Source organism: Thermobia domestica, chromosome 12 (assembly GCF_964235325.1).
Source record: "Thermobia domestica chromosome 12, izTheDome1.hap1.1, whole genome shotgun sequence".
NCBI classification, from domain to species: Eukaryota; Metazoa; Arthropoda; class Insecta; order Zygentoma; family Lepismatidae; genus Thermobia; species Thermobia domestica.
Window position 1 is genome coordinate 31,547,741 of NC_137465.1, and position 22,124 is coordinate 31,569,864.

General features: G+C 36.0%; 1 protein-coding gene across 1 annotated transcript in view; it reads left to right on the top strand.

Annotated features, from left to right (window-relative positions):
* The window catches only part of LOC145666398 (collagen and calcium-binding EGF domain-containing protein 1-like), a 109,205-nt gene that overhangs the window by 39,960 nt on the left and 47,121 nt on the right, over positions 1 to 22,124 (top strand). Inside the window, exons 3-5 of the mRNA XM_081733601.1 lie at positions 5,658 to 5,783; positions 13,579 to 13,727; positions 17,168 to 17,409. Coding sequence (XP_081589727.1) covers positions 5,658 to 5,783; positions 13,579 to 13,727; positions 17,168 to 17,409 — 517 coding nt within the window. The remainder of the gene's footprint in view (positions 1 to 5,657; positions 5,784 to 13,578; positions 13,728 to 17,167; positions 17,410 to 22,124) is intronic.

Below are 22,124 nucleotides of genomic sequence, written 5' to 3' on the forward strand. Positions count from 1 at the left end.
CAGAAGCGTCATTTAGGGAGGGCGGGGAGGGGCGATCGTCCTCCCTAAGTTGGAGATTTATATTGATTTTATCAATAGAATAGTAGTGAATCAATGAAATGTGCGAAAGTTTATTTATATCAAAGGGTCTTATCCCTCTAAGCAAAATCTGAAATGACGCTCCTGACAATCATCCAAAAATCTTGAACAGAAACATCATTTTCAGTTTACAAATCTGTGTTTCTCAATAACCGCCATTCTGTATCTACTTGTTGCAATTTACTCTATTCTACGAGAGGAGCAATTGATTGTGCCGATTCCTTTATCTCATTTGATGGGCTAATCATCTCTAAATGTTTCATGGCGGGATCATGAAGCGTATCTCTCTCTCGAGTTGAGTTGATTTGAGTTTAACGTCCCGTTCAACAGCGAGGCTATATGAGACGTGGACCTACTGATTAACGTGGGATCCGAACCACATAAGGTTCCACCGGGAATTGAACCCGGTCCTTCCACGCCAAAATCGTGTACGCTAACCGCTTAGCCACGGAGGAGCTCATATCTCTCTCGAATTTGATATACTGCTTCAATATATAATTCAAGACACCTGACTTTAAAATCTTGCAGTCCATAATTTGGGAGATTTCTTGATGCCATGGATAGGGAAACTTTTCTGCAAAGTACATCTGTAGATAAGAACTCCTTTTGGCTTCTGATGTCTACATTTTCTAAGTGCTTTTGGATGATGCGCAAAACCAGGAGTTTTTAACATTTTTTAAAGAAAAATCAGTAGACCAGGAGATAACTTGAAAAACCAGGAAATCTCCTGGAATATCAGGAGACCTGGCAACACTGCCGCAGCGGGCAAAAATTGAGTTGCGGGGACTGCTGGCTCGCAGCGAGTCCGCACAGTGTTGCGGGTCGGAAAACCATTGCTGGCAATGAGGCAAGCCACACGTGCAGACTTTCCCGCGCCCGCAGAAATGGAAAGCGAGGAACTGAATGAAGAACTATTCATTAACGAAATACAAAAATATCAGGTGATATAGAATTTAAAGTGCGAAATGTATAGAGATAGAAATAAAAAACGGGATGCATGGAATAAGGTGTGTGAAACCTTATGTGAGAAATTTAATGAAAAAACAGAAGAAAAAACAGCATTGGTATGTATTATTACTTTTCAATGTAAAAATCTAATATTCATGTAGTGTTTACATTTGATTTTCGTTTAGCGTCCCTTTCCAGCAGAGAGGCTGTGAATACTTTTTTGTGATAACAATAGACAACAAATACGCTTGGAGAAAAAGCCTTTATTGTTAATGCAGTTTCTTTGATGAGATTTCTTGTCACTTACTCCGGAATGAACCGACTGTTTATAACGTACGTTGCATTATACTTTAGGTCGAGGCAAGGGCGCCCATCAGGGGGGCCAGGTGGGGCGTTCTCCCCCCCCTAAGAGGAAATTGTACTTGGGAATATCGAAAACCCAATAGAATTTTTACATTAGTTGCAGCAAAAAATGAAACTATATTTGAAAAGTCGCTTATATTTGCCCCCCTTAAAAACCACAACATGGGCGCTCTTGGGTCGAGGTCACGTATTATATATCTTCTGTGCTCAAAAGGAACGCTGAAGTCCAAAACAACCATCAACATAATAGCAGAACAGAAAAGAAAGAAAAAACATCGTTTTTCGGCTGACAATTGTTGTCTTTATTTGGTAATGTACTAAATTAAAAAAAATAGAGTTAACACGAAAATTGTTGAACATCAGGGTACTCATGTGGTTAAAAAATAAAAAATCATGCTAGAGATGTAACAGATTCTCGTGCAATTGATAATATTGTGCACGTCGTTGCTTTTCTAGAGGTAAAAACTGAATGTGTTTTTACATAAAGAACAACTTAAACAAAGTTATCTTGCCATGGAACTCTACCTATGTCGTTTACAAAATAATCAGCCCATCTGTTTCTGCTTCCGTTTGCTGCGTTGCCTCCTTTTGGTGTGCCACACATATTGGGGATTTCCTCAAAACCTTCTATCGTTAAATGTCACAATTATAAAAATGTTTCCTTTTTCTCACCTTAGAAATGGATTATTCGGAAACACTAAATCCATTATTTTTATTTAAGAGTTTACATTAAGAATTTCACATCTCCAATCTAAGCGAGTCCTATACTTTCTCAATATATAACGGGAAATGTCACTACTATAGGAATGAAATTAAATCCTTGAGTTTTACGTCGCACGATTATACCGGGTAGGCTAAAGGAAATAATGATGATGATGCTAAATGAATGAAATGGTGGAATGAATAAAGTGGGAGGAAACGGGAGAACCCCGAGAAAACTCACGCACATGGTGCTTCTCGCACCACAAAGCCCACTTGACGCAAGCTGGGATCGAACCAGAGGTGAACACACTATCACTGAGCCACCGGATCCCACTACTATAGAAATCCCCCATCTCCCCTTCAAGAGAAAATTTTCAAAGACGCTGAGACCTGTGCTCCATTATTTTTAATATGAGTTTATATGCCGAATTTTACATCTCTAACTGAAGCGAATCCTCACATTCGGTAATTTGTGAATAAATAAAGAGAAATTTTACTAATATTGAAACGCCCCTCTTGAGTGGGATATTCGGGAAGTCTCAAATAAATGTCTTATTTTTAATTTAAAGCCACCAACTATGTCAAAAAATCGAAATTAGTCACGCAATTGTTAAACTACGCCAGTGGCCGCTAATAACGTCTGAAAATGTCTATGAATAGGTCTCCGAATGTTTAACTTTCTGTGCTCTTACAAATGATAATTAGTTAACATAATTAACTTACCTTAATGTAACAGCCAGAGCTCCTCCGTGGCTAAGCGGTTAGCGTACCTGTCTTTGGCGTGGGAGGCGCGGGTTCGATTCTCGTCGGGAGCTCATGTGGTTTGGAATTCCACGTTAATCAGTAGGTCCACGTCTGATATAGCCTCGCTGCTGAACGGGACGTTAAACTCAAAATCAACTCATTAATGTAACAGCCAACATTTCAATTGTTGGTATCGCAAGTCTCATGAAAGTATCTTCTGCTTTAATTTTATCACTTATTTTCAATAAGAGTTCATCAAATGAAGTGATGCTCATGCGAAAATAATTAAAGGTCTTTTCTTCGTCATTGCGCAAATCAATAAACATGGAAGAAAATTCACCTTTAAGCAGTCGTGAGCTAACATACGGATGAACCCAGTATCGTCTCTGTTTCTTCCTTAGGATTTTACTGGCTAAGTATACAAAAACAGCATGTTTTCTTCTTTCAGTTTCCATCTTCATTCAACTGCAGCTGAAAATAAAATGAGCTGTTTTCTATGTCTATGTGAACTGGTTGGGCTGAGACGCCCGCACGAGTCTGCTGCGAGTCTGTTGCGGGCCCGCAACAGACTTTTCTGCACGTCTGAACCGAGCCTTATTGGCCACAAATGCGATACGTCTGCCGACTCACTCACGAAGGAATCCTGATAAAAATACGTTGTACTGATCTTTACATGCTTCTTAATATAACTGTCAAGAGTCATTTCTAACTAACTCTATGGCCTATGGAACCCGGAGGTTCAATGCCGCGTTCACAAAAGCTCTCCATTGACTTCTATCCTTTCCTTAGCCAAGAGTCATTTCAGAAGGACAAAAAGATAAACAGTTGCACAAGTGAAACCATTATACATAATTACATATGGACAATTTCAAATTAGTACGGAGTACAGAAGAACTGATTTAGTTCAAGTTAGTTAACAACGACTTTTATTGGTCCAAATTAAAGAAATACAACGACTTAATTTGCATATCAGTAAGAAAAGTGAATAAAGATACGAATTATTTGAGTCCACTTTGGCTCAGACTCATTTATACATAAATAGATACCAAAGATACTTCTCATTTTACTAAATTCCTCTCGTGGGGTCTGTATGACCCCCCCCCCATTTCGATGTATTTTATCAATAGTAAACATTGAAACGAAACAATATTTAGAATTTTTCTTTGATTGCAATTACCTAACAATAATAACAACTACAAAACAATCACAAAACAAACATTTATAAACTTATTTAAAAAAGTTGCTTTTGTAGTAGGCCTATAATCTTTTTGAGTAATGAATGGTGAATTTAGGTCTGAATATAATACGAATAATATACGGGAGTGAAACGTGATAACCCACAAATGTGTGTACGAATACACTTTTACGAACATTTTTCGTTTTTTGGTTTAAACCAGTTTTTTTCCTCTTTCTTTCTTCCTTTTTTCTTTTTTTTGAAAAAAGAGCTGGTTTAAACCAGCCAACCCTGATTATGTATATAAAGGAAACAAGTTGAGGCACATTCTTTTTTGTTTATACGTATATATAAAAAGAATTTTAAGAATTCCTATCTCAAAATACATTTTAAAAAATTGCTTTTTCATTTCATTTTATTTCATTTTGTTTCTGAGGCGGTGTAATATTCGTAGGTTAGATGATAGTGGAAAAGCGGAGACCTCTCCGATTTTCAAAGAGGACAAATTGTGTGTGCATAGTTAATTGGAGCAGGTGTATTCTAGAGTTCCAGTGTGCTAGTTGTATCGAAAAAAAATGGCCAAGATGAAAACTTACGGCAAGACATCATCAGGTGGACGGAAACCAAGCCTAGGTGAGGGGGATCACTAGACATCGATGAAGATTGTCACAAAAAGTCGTAGAGGTAATTCGGCACAACTGACTGCAGAACTAAACCAATATCTGGAAATATATCTACTTTTTTTTCTATACTTTTATAATTATTAGTTCTGCCGAAGCCTTTGGCCCGCTGTAAGCTATAGGTTAAAATCGTGCTTAACTAAAATTTCTAATTGTTTACACACTTAATAAGCAGTGGCGAAGCGTAATCCCACAAGTAGGTAGGCCCGACAAACTAATAATACAAGTAACATTTAGTGTATCATAAAATGTTTAAAACTACAGTCAGAATTCTATTTTCCTGATTCAGTTAACAAAAATAAAAAAAAAAACCCAAAGCTATTTATTTTAAAGAACTTTCTTAGCTGTATTTCTAACACAGTTTAGAGTTGAATTTAAGTACATGTATACATAGTACAGTAGTTTCTTGTTTTTGTTTAACAAGAAAGAATGAATATATAATATATAATGATTGTATGTTTTTCTTATAAGTACTCGTCAGAGTTTAATTGAACAAACCTGCAAAACTTGTCGTTTAGAATATAAAAAATACCACTACTCCTAAAGAGTGTTTTGTTAGGTCTTTTTGTATAATATATGTTTAAGATATTTTTCAGTATAGGAATCATCAATAAACATGAAATTATACTCAAAATATTCAAGATATGGTATCTTGATTATGAAATATTCAAACAAATGAATATTTCATCCCGAATAGTGAATATCATTCCAACCCATCTAAAAAAAAAAAAAAAAATCTTGTAAAAACACCACTGCTACAAAATGTGCAACATTACAACTTATTTACATAATTTCCAGTACTATTACAGGATTGACAATACATTCAGACCTCCATGTACTTTACTTATGGTAAAATATTTTGAGGACTTTTGTAATTGTAAAATGAAATACTAAAATATTTTTCTTCTTGCAAATGTAGGTTTCTACCTCTTTAACATTCATTTGATTTAATCAGTCTTTACTTTCAGTCCTGAACTACTACAATGTCCGTCCGATAATGTTATCACTACTCGCTACAAATGTTATTCTAACGGAGCATGGGTTGACTGCTTTCGTCGATATTGTTGTCAAGGTTATACATTTATTGCTGGAAGGTAAGTCACGTATTTTTATTTTTGCACTTTTAGAAAATGTTTGAAAAGGCTATTATGTCTTCGTAACTAAATGCAAGACCAGGAAACCCTTATTAAACTTGAAAATGCCAATTTATACAACATAAACTTGACAATATCGAGGGAAGGTTTTTTGTCTCCTAATATCCCTGACAGGCAAGGAATACAAAGTCATACTTCTTCATATATGCTCTGTAGTAGCGTAAAATTACAGTTTGACCTGGAACTAAATGATATTGAAATGTTCTTTGGAATATGAAATCAGGTAGATATGAGTGAATTAACTAGAGAATGCTAAAACGTGGAAGTTTGCGAAATTCGAGATATTCCGGGTTGAAGTTGTAACTCAAAATTGCGTTTTGAAACAAATGCTGCTATTGAAGTAATACCAGTTAGTACACACAAAAGGTGTTCTATACATACAGTGCAATATATATTTCGTCCGTAATAAGACAGTGGCAATTTATAGTAAAATGTATTGAAATTTCAATACTGGTTCAGATGATTATACACAAGGTGATTCAAAAGTCCAGCACGATAAGACAAACGGGTAGAATATGCATCTGAGCCGCGAGGTAAACATGGATGAGAATAAAAGTTCGATATTTTCAAATGAAGTTTGCAATTTTGTAAAAAGAAAGTCTCCCAGCGCTTTCACCATATTGCCCCTGAGTCAACTTTAAAATTCGAATTGTTTTCAGATTCATTACTGTAAAATAATTAAAATATATCTGTATGGATTCCTATTTCAGTGTAATTTATATTCCATAACTTATTTTTACCCTGTATGAATTATTTGTTATTTTATTTAAACATAAAACATTTCTTTGATTTCTTTTATAACTTTCTTTCCTTGATTTCGATGTTTCATTCCTTGTTTCTAAGCCTTGTATGCAGTAGTCAGTTATTATTTATTTTGTTTGTGAAGTTATTTTCTATAAGCTATCTTGATTGCATTCCTTGCCAGTGTTTATTCCTCTTTCACCTCTGCACATGCGTCCTGTATTCGGTTCACTAATAAAACAAATTTTGATCACTTTTCTTGCTAGAGGCTTCTAAGTTGAATTGTGTATTTACTTTAACATAAGCACTACTTTTTATGAATTCTTATTGTTACATCACTCACTTTTTTTGCATTATATACAGTGCTTAAACTCATTCACACAGATCCCCCTGCGTTCATTGCGGATTCGTTCACGAATTCAGTTTACGGTACGCACACTTCAGTGCTCCGGTATACCGACGCACATTAGCACTATGTTTGATTGTGAATTTAAGGGCATTTTTCACGTTTCTTTTCTAATTAGAAGCTTTCTTCGCATGATGAATTGTCTACGGAAATTCTTATGCTTTCACAACCATTAGTGAAGCCATCGCCATAGCAGTATTGATATGCAACATACACTTTAATCAATGTTTTCTGCAGGAGCAGCTCGTGCTACTACATAATTTTCTTCCCAGTGCTTTGCACTGACTTTTTAAGATGGAATTAGGTGCTGCAGGTTCATCACTAGTTTCCGGATAAAGATGCTGACCTTTGAGTACCCAACCCCATTCAAGAGGATCTCTTTCTGTCGTTGATAAAGTTTTCCATTTCTGTACTTGCATGTAAGTTCTTAACGAATGAAAAATGCACGGCTTAGGGTGGGAGCTACTCGGGAACTGGTCTCGACGCTACTGCTGTCATTCACATGTAGCTTGTGTAACGAATTAGAGGGATGTCGTCAGTTTGTGTGCCTTCATACAAAATGACGAAGAATTGCTTGCCTGATTTTGAGATTGAATCCACTGACGAATTATCTCAAAGAAATACTTCTGCACATTCTTGAGAGGTTACATTCTTTTGAATTGTCTTCAGAATTTTGGCCTTTCCTTGTTTGTGGGCTGACATTGTGTCACACCCGCTAACTGCATGAATGAACAGGAAATGCCTGCAAACTCGTGTCTAATGTGACGCTGAATATTTCTGACGTCATAGAGTGGTTTCCGCTCATGCCTCTTTTCCTTTGTAAGTGATTTCATGAAAATTTTCCCCTCCGAATCATCAGCATGATACAGCAGCATCACCAGTACATCCGTGTCATCCGCCAGAACTGTAACTTGTTCCTTCTTAAGAGCCATGCTAATTGCACTCGAAATAATTAACGTGACGTCATCATTCTGTGCTCTGTTGATGATTTGGCCATTTGCTCTCAACTTTGTAAACAACAAACCTACAGTATTTAGGTGCCCGTCAAATACTACTATGCATGGAACATGAAAATTTTGACATAAAAATTTGCAGTATGACTGAAGCATATCCATCCACAAATGGAGTTTAGACATTCTACGTGTCGAAGCAACTTCCGCCATCAATAACGAATGATTCTGATAGCTCAGGTTCCTCAGATGCCTGCGTTGTAACGCTCTCAAATCATTTCATAAGTGAATGAATTAGTGCAGCTTTTGGTGGTGTGGCAGTGAGTTCATGTGCTAAATCTTGGGATGGTGTGTGCTCGAGTTCAACGAGCGTAGTAAGTCGACAGAAGAGAGTTGAATTGTCGAATTAGTGAATACTACTACTAACGCGAACTTTTTTTCCTACATGCTGTGATGTTTTCTTTGAACCCCAAGTGACTCTCAAAATCACTTGAGCGTAACATACACTTGATGAAGCATTTAAAGAGCTTCTGACAGAGTTTTCCGCAATCGTACCAGAGATTCTGGGTCGAATCATCGCTTCATGATCCTCAGTTTTCCCTTCTGAACGACCTGGAGAAACAAAGGTGTAACAAAAGCACATTAAACCATAAATAATAGTTGCATAAATCTGACATTACAGTTATGCAATACCAAATTATGCAATATTACATGAAATCAACCTGTCCCTATTTCGTCTATAGCTCACGTAACAGATCAAGTCTGGATACTTTTCAAGTAGACCTCTTATTTAAGAATTTTAACTTTCTTTTTGAGATATGGGAAATTGATATCTTATCTAATTCTATAATTAGAAGAAATCAGATAACCGTGATTACCAGTACTACTATACTACCGCCACAGCTAAACACTATTGTGCTACTACTATTAGATATTAATAATAGCGCAAGTATATCAAGTACTGTATGATTGTGGAAAAGATAATGATTAATACCTTGAATTTGAAAATTAATTTATTAGGCACAAACAAGTTGTCTTTAATTGAGTAACTATGAAACAAAAGTAAAACTGTATTTACCCACAACTCTCTTTGAAAGAAGTCTGTCAGCCTTTGTTGTCTTCTTATCCTGGTACAACTTCTTTTATTCAGGAAGGAAGAGTGAGGGTGAAGACTGGCTTTCGCTCCACTTAAAATTAATCTCTTTCAAAATATTTTCTTACACTGGAATACATTCCACAAAATTTTCAAAAGCTTTGATACTAATGGTATCTTTTTAATAATGTTCATTTAGTAAACTACCCCTTCAAAGACCTATGTCTTTACTAGAATTATATCATCTATTTATTATACCTCAGCACAGGGAAATTCTACCAGTAGGTGAACGCTTGCTTTCCTAAGTATGAAATCTCTGAGACGTAAATTTTGAGTATTAGAACTTTGATTTAAAGGAAAATATGAATAATGAACCATACACTTTACACTAAAAATTCGAAATTACTTCAAGATATTGGAAATTCGTGTTATGGTTCGACTAATGAAAATTAAACTGTATTCCAAGGAGATAGTTTTAAGATTAAAAAAAAAAAAAAAAAAAAAAAAAAAACTAGAGGAGATTTGCTATTAATTTGAGACTGAAGTATGTGCGACGTATTATACACTAAAATTGGGTTAATGGAATAACGAGATTTGGTTTTATTGCAATGTCACAGTCCACAAAGATTATGGAAAAATGTAAATTAGAAGTAAAAAAAAAAAAAACAATAAAGAGTCAAGAATTAGATGAAAATTACAATGTAGAATAGTGTTATTTTATAGTGAAAATGTAACTGGAATGAAATAGATGTTTGTTAACTATATCGACCACGCTGATAACGAAAACGACAATGAAAAACTGGATTTAGCTCTCGTTTCCAAGTTAAAGGAGAGGGGTGCATTTAATTACAGTGAAACCTGTCTATGTTGGCCACCATCGGTTCCATCGAAAAGTGGCCAACTTAGACAGGTGGCCAACTTACAGAAAATAAGTGTGATTTGTGTATTTTTAGAATAGGATTTCTAGTATTACTTGATTGTAAAATTTTAATAAGCAGTGGCACGGCAGCTACTTATAAATAATGATATATAGTAATCATAAAAATATACAGTACTAGAAAATATTACTATAGTAGGCAAGAGCGCCGATTTTTCTGTAAATTTTTTGGGGGGGAATTCAGATGCAGAAGGTATATATATATGAAGATTTTAAGACAAATTGCACTCAAATTATACCAAATATTGTATACTCATAAATAAAATAGGGGCCACATGAGCTTTGGGGGGCCCGGGCCCCCTCGGTCCCCCAGGATCGGCGCTCTTGATAGTATGTTTAATATATATGCATACCTTTCTCTTCCTGAAAACTGGTCTGGTACATTGGATTATTCGGATTGAAAACACAGTAACACAAACAACCATGAAATAGAAGTGTATGTACGCAGTTTATTGAAATTGATATTATAGCACACTGAGTGATTTAGATTGAAAACAAGAAAAGCTAAGCTATAAATTGAGAAATTCATATGCAATTTATATGACTTCTTTTCAGTTGTTACTGAATGGTGGTTCATTCTAGACATATTTGCTTTATTCTTTTTGGGAGATATGCACATTCTAATATTGTAGTTAACTACCTCTTGTTAATGAGCTAGAAGTGTTTCCCTCGGATTAAAAGATGTTTTGAGAAAATCTTGAGGGAATTCATATCTCAAAACCTCCGCTACCTTTTGACATGCAGTCAGGTTCCAATAAATGACAATTGAGCTTTAACCTTGAGAATTTTCCGGAATTACTAAAGCTTCCCACTGATGAAAGGAGCCGATATAGCTAATGGTTTTACCAACACAGACAGGGTAAACAAATAAGTATAACCATTTCCTGAATCTCTGTACGTGCTTTTTCTTATTCACATCTTCCTTCACCACCCTTTTATGAGGGTAGTGTTCTGGCCATTGACCTCCAAAAACAAATCGTGCGAATCTATGCTTCTTTGTGTCTAGTCACAAATACAGAACATCTGCCTCTCATATGGGAATTCGAAAGAGTTACGAAAAATAACAAAACTGTATTTTTCGTGGCCAAGATACGCAGGTAAATTTATCATTATCATCATAGGGTAAACATTGCTTCAGTGTGGCCAACTTCCAAGATAGACAGGTGGCCAACTTATAGAGTAGTAAGTAACGAATGTCTTATGGGAAAATGCAGGTTCAAGACGAACTAGGCCAAGATAAGCAGGTGGCCAAGTTAACAGGTTTCACTGTAGCATTCATTGTCAATCCCTTCCCATATAGGTTTCAAATCCCGCTGATTGTAGACAAAGTGATTAAGTTTCCTGCAGGCAACAATAGCTGTGTGTATTTTGTCGCTATTTTTAGCCCGGGCTCGTAGCAACAACGGGAAGGGAAAGGAGAAGGGAAGGGAGGAGGGGAGCATGTTTCATTTAAGCGTAGTTTCTGTCTGTTACAAGCTGTGTTGTGTTCTTGTGCTGGAAGAACGTGTTATTGAAGTATAGTTAGTGCGTGTGGTCATTGTAATTCCTGTGATTCAATATACTTCGCAAATGCGTAAACAGTGCTGACTATTTTTGTTACTTTTGCGGACAGGCTACATTGAAATCACAAAGGAGACCAATAACGCCATATATTAGGAAGGCGTACAGACTGTACTTTGGATGTGAAATCGGGAACCAGGACAAGTCCTGGACTCCTCATGTATGTTGCATATCTTGTGTCTCGAGTCTTTATTCGTGGTTAAACCGTATAAGATCTTCCATGGGCTTTGGTATACCCATGATCTGGCGAGAACCATCAAACCATATGGATGATTGTTACTTTTGTATGACAACTCCGCCAATACATGGTATTTCCAAGAAGAAAAAGTCTTCCTTGATATATCCTAACATACCTTCGGCCATGCGACCAGTGCCTCACAGAGATGGACAGCCTGTTCCTGTTCCACCTGATTGTGATAGTGACGAGGGCGGTAGTGAAACTAGTACTGCACCATTACCTTCAAAACCCAGTTCTTCGAAAGATCCTGATTGTGTGTGTAACGATAAGTGTACAGAGAATAATAAAATAACACAATGTGAATTTAATGACCTAGTGAGAGATCTGGAATTGCCGAAAGATAAAGCTGAACTGTTGGAGTCAAGACTACAACAGTGGAATTGCCTTGATAAGACGGTAAATGTGACTGCATTCCGTAACCGCCATATGTCATTCCTTCCATTTTTCGAAAGTGAAAGGAACTTGGTATTTTATAGTGATGTAGAGGGACTAATGGCAGCTATGGGCATTGACTATAAAAGTGATGAGTGAAGGTTGTTTATCGACTCCTCCAAAATAAGTCTCAAATGTGTCCTCCTGCATAATGACAACGTGTTACCATCGATTCCGATTGGATATGCACCTCACATGAAAGAAACATATGATAACATGAAACAATTGTCATTGCGATTGAACTATGACAAGTTTAAATGGCAGATTTCCGGGGATCTGAAAGTCATAGGCATATTACTTGGGCTAGAACAGGGCTAAACCAAATACTGTTGCTTCCTGTGCATCTGGGATAGCGCGCCAAAGCACTTCATTATAAAAAGAAAGATTGGCCTAAGCGTTAATCATTTGAACCAGGACCTTACAATGTTATGTACGAAGCACTTATCGAATCCAAGAACATAATTCTCCCTGCTCTTCATGTAAAACTTTGCCTAATGAAAAACTTTGTAAAGTCTATGGACAAAATTGGGGAAGCATTTCTCTATTTGCGCGAGAAATTTCCACATCTTAGTGAGGCGAAAATAAAAGAGGATTTTTGTGGGTTCTCAGATACGTAAACTGTACAAGGATGAGCATTTCAACACCATCCTGACAGGTGATGAAAAGTTAGCTTGGGATACCTTTGTTCAAGTATCAACAAACTTTTTAGGAAATAAGAGGACAGAAAACTATAAGGATCTTGTGGCAAATCTTCTGCACTGCTACGATAGACTGGGGTGTAACATGTCCTTAAAGTTACATTTCTTAGATTCCCACTTGGATTCTTTCCTGACAACTGTGGTGCTGTAAGCAACGAGCACGGGGAACGCTTCCACCAGCAAATTTCGGACATGGGAATGAGATACCAGGGAAAGTGGAATACATCAATTGGCCGATTATTGTTGGACACTGATTAGGGAATCACCAGCAGAAAACTACAAACGGCAGGCAAAGCGGTTGCGCCTTCAGTGACCTCTTCCGAGGGATAACAACAAGGTAAATACACGGATAAGTTTATATAAACAATAACGTAAAATTATCATAACTTCAAAACGAGAACTAATCATGCATTTTCATTAACATTTTCGTTATCAGCACACCCGAAAACATAAAGATTAGCTGTTCTCATACCAGTTACAGAAAAAAAGTTAAATTTTGTTGGCTAGTGTAATTTTTATAAGGAAGTTAAGGCAAACAGCACTAATCTTGTCTTATTTAAGTGTATAACATCTAGGAGTATTCACTCGAATTTTTCATTTGTGATATGTTACTTACTTGTATATGGATGTTACTATAGCATTATTACTATAAGTATAAAGCAACACTATTTTTCTCCTAGGTGTGTCTCGACGGAAGTGGACCCATGTTCCTTGAATTTATGCGAACAGAAGTGCTCTGTTTATTTGCAGCGTGTAATTTGCACCTGTTACACAGGTTATAAGTTCAATCCGGAAAATCAGAAGAAAGGCATTCAACCAGTTTGTGAAGGTAACATACATGAATTCTAATTTACCTAGGTATATTAAAGTCGAAAAGTCAGATAATCTGGTATTTCAGATATGAAACACTTTTAAGGTATTTTGTTGAACTTGTTATTCTGTAGGTATAACATCATTTGGGTGTAACAGGTAATTAAAGAAGGAGACCATTTGGTGAAGTTGTTTAAAACTTACTATAACGGAGTTAGACCAAACAAATCTACCTGTTGTTCCTATAGTTATAGATTTGTCTAAAACTTGTTGACATGACAGAACTTGATATGCTACCGAGTATCCTAGAAGACATGCAACCCTGAGTTTAAAAGTACAAATATGAGGCATGAAAAGAAATGCTATGTATATATAAAGAGTAAGTCCTGTGTCTGTGGATTTTCTCGCGGTTATCTCGTTTCCTTCTATATTTATATTCCATCGTTTTTTCATAATCATTCACGGGACGTAAATTTAGAATTCGTTTTATTTGATTTTAAGGACTGAATTGAAATACGAAAGTAATATAATACAAAATCTATCAGTTCTACGAATCATGAACTTTTTCAACTAGGATTGTGGTGAACTTATCGCCAACACATTCGGACCAGATGATAATAAACGCTTATGCATGTTTTTGACATTACATTATAAAAAGTATTTTTTTTAAAAAAACCTAAAGTTATTAATCATTGAAAAGGAGATATAAAACTATATTCTATCGAATACATTCTATTCAGCACTTTATCACTACACGTGACAGTCCAAATTTTATACATTTTATCAGCACACACAGCAGTCCAAAGTTTTATAGCGCTTTATTAGTACACATAGCAGTCCAAAGTTTTATGGCATCTTATCACTACAAACAGTACTTTTCGGAAGAGGTGAAATCTTTTCTTGAAATATTAAATTGCATTTTTTCTAATAGTTTTACTTAGAAGAAAATGCACAGAATAGACGACATTAGGCATTAAAGCAATTATTTAGGCAGGAAAGGGTGAAATAGGCAACATAGGAAAAAATAAAATTGGGACTCCATATAAACTTTAAAACGTTATTTTTATTATATCTTTAATATTAAAAAATAGACATTTTGCCTAACATCCGGTCTCTACTTATTAAAAATGTTAGCCGTTCATCTAAGTTGTATTCTAAGATTAAACGAAAGAGATATCACACTAAAGCAAAACCTAATTTTTTAAAAGCAGTAGTTCTTAGATTTGCGACAAATTAGTGTAGACAGTTTCTTGAGTTTTGCACTAAAAAATGTCAATAGAAAAAAGATATTTCATAGCATACGAAATATGTCTTGAAACACCTAGTAATATTCTCAATACAACGTATTTTGATTTCTTATAATGGTTTTTCTGTTTACTTAAGTAACATACACAATTTAACTGCACACGCTGTATTACGTATTTACCATGCTCTTATTCCACTTCGTTAATCTTTCCATATATAGGCATATTCCTTGAAAATATGGTATGATATACTATCAGTGGCGGCGGTTGGACGTTAAAAGTGAGGGGGCAAGACATGATCTGAATATTTGTATATAAATGTTAGTTTACCTGGTTGTTTCTAACATTTTGTTTGACGAAAGGTTGTATAACTAATAGGATACTATATTTTCAGTTAAAATACCGTATATCGTATATAATAGTTTATTAAGTAAATTGAGAAGAACAACGCAAGTAGATACTAGCCCTTTGTACTCTTAAACAACGAAAGTGTAAGAAGAGATTTGATTCCTTGCTCATGAACATCTTAAAATTCTGTCTGAAAAATTGTGTGATCAGATTATTTAATAAATTTGCAAAACAAATAAATAGAAAGGATAATATTAATCATAGTAATGAATAATGATGCTTGTTTTGCAAAAGTTATATTGAAACTGAGGATTAATGAAAAACTTAATATTTAATTCCACACATGCTATTAAATGTATGTATGTTATTACTCTTAGAAAATGAAAGACAGTAAATACTACAAGCATATGCTACGACATTTAAAGAAATATTTGCTTTTGCAACTTCTTGAAATATGTTCGTTGCCATTAGGTGCAGATTTCAATTTCTTGGAACACATCAAAACACGACAATACTTACAATCCACACTTCAGTTATACAAAATAAACTTAAAACCTAGAATTATGTTCAATTTACTAAATTTTATTGTATATACACTCGTACATCCTTAAACACAACACTTCACTCGTATATTACACTACAAAACAATGGAAAAGTAGAAGTTGTTTCTTATCACGCTCTTTTTAATCGATATTGCTTACTTTAGAAAGAAGAAAAGACATTTTAGAAACTGTCAATTTTTGTGCAATTAAAGAATAACTTGTGAAATAGGCCCTACTTTTTTGCATAATGTTCTTTCGATTAGCTTCAAAGCGGCTCACTAACATATCGAGCCCTTGTAAGAAGAAATGAAAGTATGCTGAAATTGTGCTCCAATAGGTTATTTTTTGGGGTTATTTTCTGTGGCGATTAAAACGCAATTACTGTAGCTTTCTTTACTCCACGGGAAGACAACCAATACGTATTCACGCAACAGCAAATATTATATGGCAGCATTTTTTCCTATTAATCAGTAACACATACAAAATCGTTACATTTCCAAATGAAACTATATACATTAATTGGTTACTTAAAAAAAGTGCGGGGGCAACTGCCCCCCTTTGCCCCCCCTAATCGCCGCACTATAATATATTTAAGCATCAAAGTTTGTTTAATACATTTCACCAATTTGTGTAAAAATAATTAATAAGTTTGTTTAATACATTTCACCAATTTGTGTAAAAATAATTAATATGTTCAGATTGCGTTACTTTAATATAAAATTTGGATGATACGGTACTCAAGTGATTGTATCTGAGGTTTTCGTTCACCTGTTTCTAGCTTCGGTAATTTGGAAATGTATGTGGACCTCATTCTGCATACTGCTACATATTGACACCTCACATAGAATTGTAAGTTATTGATAAAAGTTGTGAAACTATAGTGAGCAATATGAAACTTGTCTAGTATATCTTCGTCTTGAGCTGTGCACTGTCTTTAAATATTGTTTCATCTAAATCCATGTTTTATTGCTTTAGTTAAGTTATATGTATGATTGTATTCCATAAGCTAACTAATTGATCATCTAAATTTCAGCAAAATCGCATGCACTTATTTAGTTTCCATATAAAGATAATTTGGGAGTATTAAAATACTGCTCCTTAAGAGCAAAACGTACGAGAACTAACGTCATGATGGTCTGTAAACATTGAAAACTTCAGCATATTGCAGATCTTTGCTACTTTGTTTTGAACAAGTGTGTACAAAGGCTGCTAAAATATAAGGAAAAGGCTTATTTCTTTTTTTCAGAAATGCGTTCAATATGAGTGTTTTCGAGAGAAGAATGATTAATGTGTATATGTTTTGTACTTGCATATTTTCTTATTAGACATAGACGAATGCTTGGAAGAGAATGGTGATTGTGAGCAGATGTGTGTGAATACACAAGGAAGCTATTACTGTACTTGTCAATCTGGATACATTCTTCATGGAGACAACAGAACATGTGAAAGAGAAACCCGTGGTGTTTTTAGGCCTCCCCCACGAGAGTACTCGAAATCTGAAGGATGCAGTGCTAGCTGTGACACTGTTTCTCGTCTACGAAGGAAATTGAATCGTCTTGAGGAAAAGGTTTGCACACTGATTGATTGATTTTGCTTTATGTACTTATGTAACAAGCAGGTTATGAGAACCGCGGCCTAGTTTTTCAGAATAACCGTTGAGATTTGTATCCAGTACAGTTTGGTGAGTTCCCAACATCTACGCTGAGACGTATTTTCTGTTTAGTAGAGTTGGCGAGTTCCGAGTAACTACGCCAGCACTTAACTCTAATAGTTTGCGAATTCCAAATAACTACGGCCAGACTTAACTACCTAGGGACTTCTACCCAATACATTGGCACGTGCACAACCATTATGCATAATCATCTCGAACAGAACAGATCTTTTCTTATCACAGTACAGTATATGCGAAACTGAAACATACCATATTTCCGATTTTCTACTATATTATTATTGACTATATAATAATATCATATGTGTTTCGTCCTTAGCAATTGTCAACCAGTAGGCATGATCACATGTTAGGTTTCAATTTTCATTGTTATTGCTATAAATAAAAAAAATATTTGTATAGTGTTGGTGGTGCAATAAATTATGTATGTGTGTTTTCTTCTCTCCGAATTCTCCTCCTCTCTGTATGAAAAAAAAAGTGTTAAAACACCTACCATTCATATTGTAGGAGCGTGCTTTGGCTGTGTTCAATCTATAATCGGAAATAATTAAGAATTCAGAACATCTTATGATGTTCACGCAGAAGTATAAGGTACAGTAATACTCTCTTTTAAAAATAGTTTATTGACAATTAGGATTGACGATTTTTATTAAACTCATTTCGGGAAACTAGATTCTAACAAATTTGTCACAAAATGGAGGATTTCCTATTGTTTTTAAGTGAAGGAAGCGATGGTTAGGTATTGACTTTGGGGAAGTAGTTTAGAGTCAAATGTTAGAAACCTCTTTCTGGAAGGGTAACATTAAAAAAAAAAAAAAAAAAAATCTAATAACGGCATTTGAAGGATGAATATACGGTTTCCAGGTGCGAGAAAGCGATTAACCTATGTCCGAATTATCGGAAAATCCATTTACAGAAGACTTCGGAAGGAGAAGAAGCTGTTTATAGATCTTTACGTGTTAAGGAGTTTACAAAGTGAAAGTTGTATATAGGCCTATGTTTCAATAGATTTATTTTAAAAATATTTTCCATTAAATTTCACTTACGCGAATAACAAGCACATCAATGTGAATAACAGGCACATCAACTAGTTTATTTTAAAATGTAAATTTGCGTACTTCGTCCAACTATTCACATCATACGTTCTGAAAATCTACTTCTCTCTTCTAGCATTTCTGATAGCATGCGCATTCAAATGTATATGTATGTTTATGCAATTGTTGCATCTCTATTGTACAAATGCATAACTATTGTCTTTTACTACTATTATTATTATGAAAAGATAGATATTTTTGTTATAATAGGCCAGGTACGGATCCAGGGGGGCTATTGGAGCGATTGCCCCTTCCCCCAGAAGAGGAAACTTTCTTATTTTCTATATAAATAAAACCAATCCCAGAGTTTGGAGCTCTTAAAAGTAGCTCTAAGTAGCAGTGTTACAACCCACCGCCCTCCCCCAGAAGTCCGTCCTGATCCGCCCGTGATGCTAGTAATGTTATGTAAATTCGAACATTTAGGATTGCCTGAATCGTTAAAACAATCATTGGTTAAATAATTTTGAAGAATGTAGTTTCAGAAGGAAGACAGTAGTTATGTTTAAGGTCGCTCTTATACACACATGGTCACATTTATTCATGGTACGTTGTATCTAATTTTTCTTGTACGTAAATTCGGTGTGTTAAATAGTAACCTGTGAAAAAAGTATGACTTGGGATATCAGCCAATTTTTAACAGTTTTTTAACGATTATATGGTTCAATAATGTTTACCTGCATTCCTTCTTTTCTGTTGTTTCCTTTTATTTATGAGTTGGAGTTGATATTCGAACATATTCAGGGCCGTGCCGTGGAAAATCAGCGCCCGGGGCGAAAGTATACGACGGCGCCCCCATACATATATTCCAAGCAATTTTTCTATCTTTTTTTCCTTTTTTCTCCCGAATTTTTCGCCCCCTTACTTCGGCACCCGGGTCCGTCGCCGAAACCCCGTCCGAAGAATTCAATCATGCATAAGTGATGGCGAAACAATGGCGGCGCCAGGGGGCACAAACGAAGTGAATGCAACGCGGAGAAAAGTGAACAATTTACACTGACAAACTGTAGGAGAGGATGTTACATGGAACATGCAGGAAGAAATGTTAATGAACAAAGGCAACAATGGCTACGCTGTAGCGACACTATGGGAGGCGGAATGTAGGAATACAGTATCTGTATAACGGAGAGAAATGGGAATGTCGGGTAAGAAGATTTCAAAGGAACACCCATCTGAATAATCCAATTATTCATAAGTGATGGCGAAGCAGTGGCGACCCAAGGGGCACAAAGAAAGTGAATGAAACGCGGAGAAAGTTCTAGCACAGATGTTGTTCTCGGATGAGGCATTCATAAGGGATGGCATCATAAATGTCTGCAATGACCATCGATGGACACCCAACAACCCGCATGCATGTAGAGACGAAGCATCATCAGCGTTTCCAATTCCATGTGTTGACTGGTATTACTGAAGACGACATTGTGAAACAACACTTCTTACAACAGCGATTGGACGCAAGCAATATCGTATCTCCAGTTTCTGACCTAGAGCCTACCTATTCTACTTAAAGACGTGCCACTGAGCACACGACAGTGTATGTGGTTTATGCATAATGGCATCCCTTCTCATTCATGTCCCACTATTCGTGCATATCTGAACGAAAAATTTCCAAGCAAGTAGATAGATCGTGGAAGCAAAGGAGTATAGCCCCCACGTTCACCCGTTCTGAATACCCTAGACTTTTTCCTGTCGGGTTACGTGAAGAGTCTCGTGTATACACGGCCCGTGCATGGCATTGAAGATCTTCGCTACCGTGTATGACCTGCATTTGCCACACTACGGCAAACTCCAGCGTTATTGCCAACAGTCAGAGAATCCGTACACCATCGTACAACTGTCTGTCTCGAAGAACAAGGAGGACATATTGAACACCTTTGAGACAGGATTATGTTGACCACGGTAAGTACAATACCTCTTATTTTTACAGTACACTGGGCCTCATCTTCCGTACGTGTTTTGTACGATTTGCACGTATCATCACTAAGAGTGTTCAACAGTTTCTTTGTAGCTCCCATGCGCCGCCACTGTTCCGCAGTACGCAAGCATAATTGGATTCTTCGGATGAGGTATCCTTTGATATCTTTTGACCCGACATTTCTATTTCTCTCCGTTACAAAGATACTTTATGCCTACATTCCGCCTCCCATAATCTCTACAGCGTAGACATTGTTTTCTTTGTTCATTAACATTTCTTGCTGATGTTCAATGTAACATCCTCTCCTACAATTTTTCAGTGTAAATAGTTCACTTTTCTCCATGTTTCATTCCCTTTCTTTGTGCCCCCTCCAGCGCCGCCACTGTTTCACCATCACTTATGCATATTTTGATTCTCCGGATGGGGTTTCCTTTGATATGTTTTGACCCGGCATTCGTATTTCTCTCCGTTCTTGAGATATTGCAAATTACCGCCTCGGAATGTGAGATTTCAGACGCCTCTAACGTCTAAACGAAGCCGCATTCACCCAATGTTCATATGACATTTTTTGCTTGCTTTTACCTGTAGATTCATCTCCCGAATTTTCCGTCATTGATGCACGACCACCCTATATATATATATATATATATTTGTCATTTCACTTTGACGGCGCAACTTAGGGCAGGGGAAGCAGAAGGTATTTAAAAATGATCGAAAATGACCGACACTAGTGTTGAATCCATAGTTTTCGAGGTCGTTGATATGAACAGTGACACTTCCGATGCAATATAAATCCAAACTCATTCCCCCAACTTGGAGAGGGGAGAGGGGGAGATATAGATAAAAATGATCGAAATTGGCCGATATTAGTACTGAATCCATAGTTTTCGTGGTCGCTGAGAACAGTAACACTTTCGATGTCGTTTAAATCCAAATTCAGCCCTTAACTTGGGGGAGTGAGAGAGGGAGATACAGATAAACATGATCGAAAATGTCCAATATTAGTGCCAAATTCATAGTTTTCGGGGTCACTGAGATAAACAGTGACACTGGCGAACCGGTTAAATCCAAATTCACATCTTTATGTCCAAAATGAAACGTATTCTCACCGTGCTAAGAACTGTATTCTGCCAGTACAAGATATTCTGGTATTTTTTTTTTTTTTAAATAATAAGCAATGTTTGCTTTATGACGAAAGATTCACCCTCACATATTGTAGTAGATGTTGGCATATTACAACAATAGTAAACAAAAATGAAGGACTTTGGTTATTATCCCTTCAAAATAAATTATAATATTTTATTGTAATTTTTTTTTGAAGGGATAATGACTACAATTCTTTATTCTTGTTTACTATTGTTGATGCGTCCATAAATAAGAGCACACAGTCTTGGGTTAGTTTTTCTATATAGGAATTCCCAATGGAGTTATATACAGTATTTGCGAATAGCTTCCATTGTCTATCTTTAACCAACTTAATAAATGGGGATTGTCAGTTTGACATGTATGCATGCATGTACGTATGTAGTAAGACGCTTGTAGTTGTTCACGGTTATATCAAGAACAATTGATCATATTTCGATGCAGTTTTCACTAATCAAAAAAAA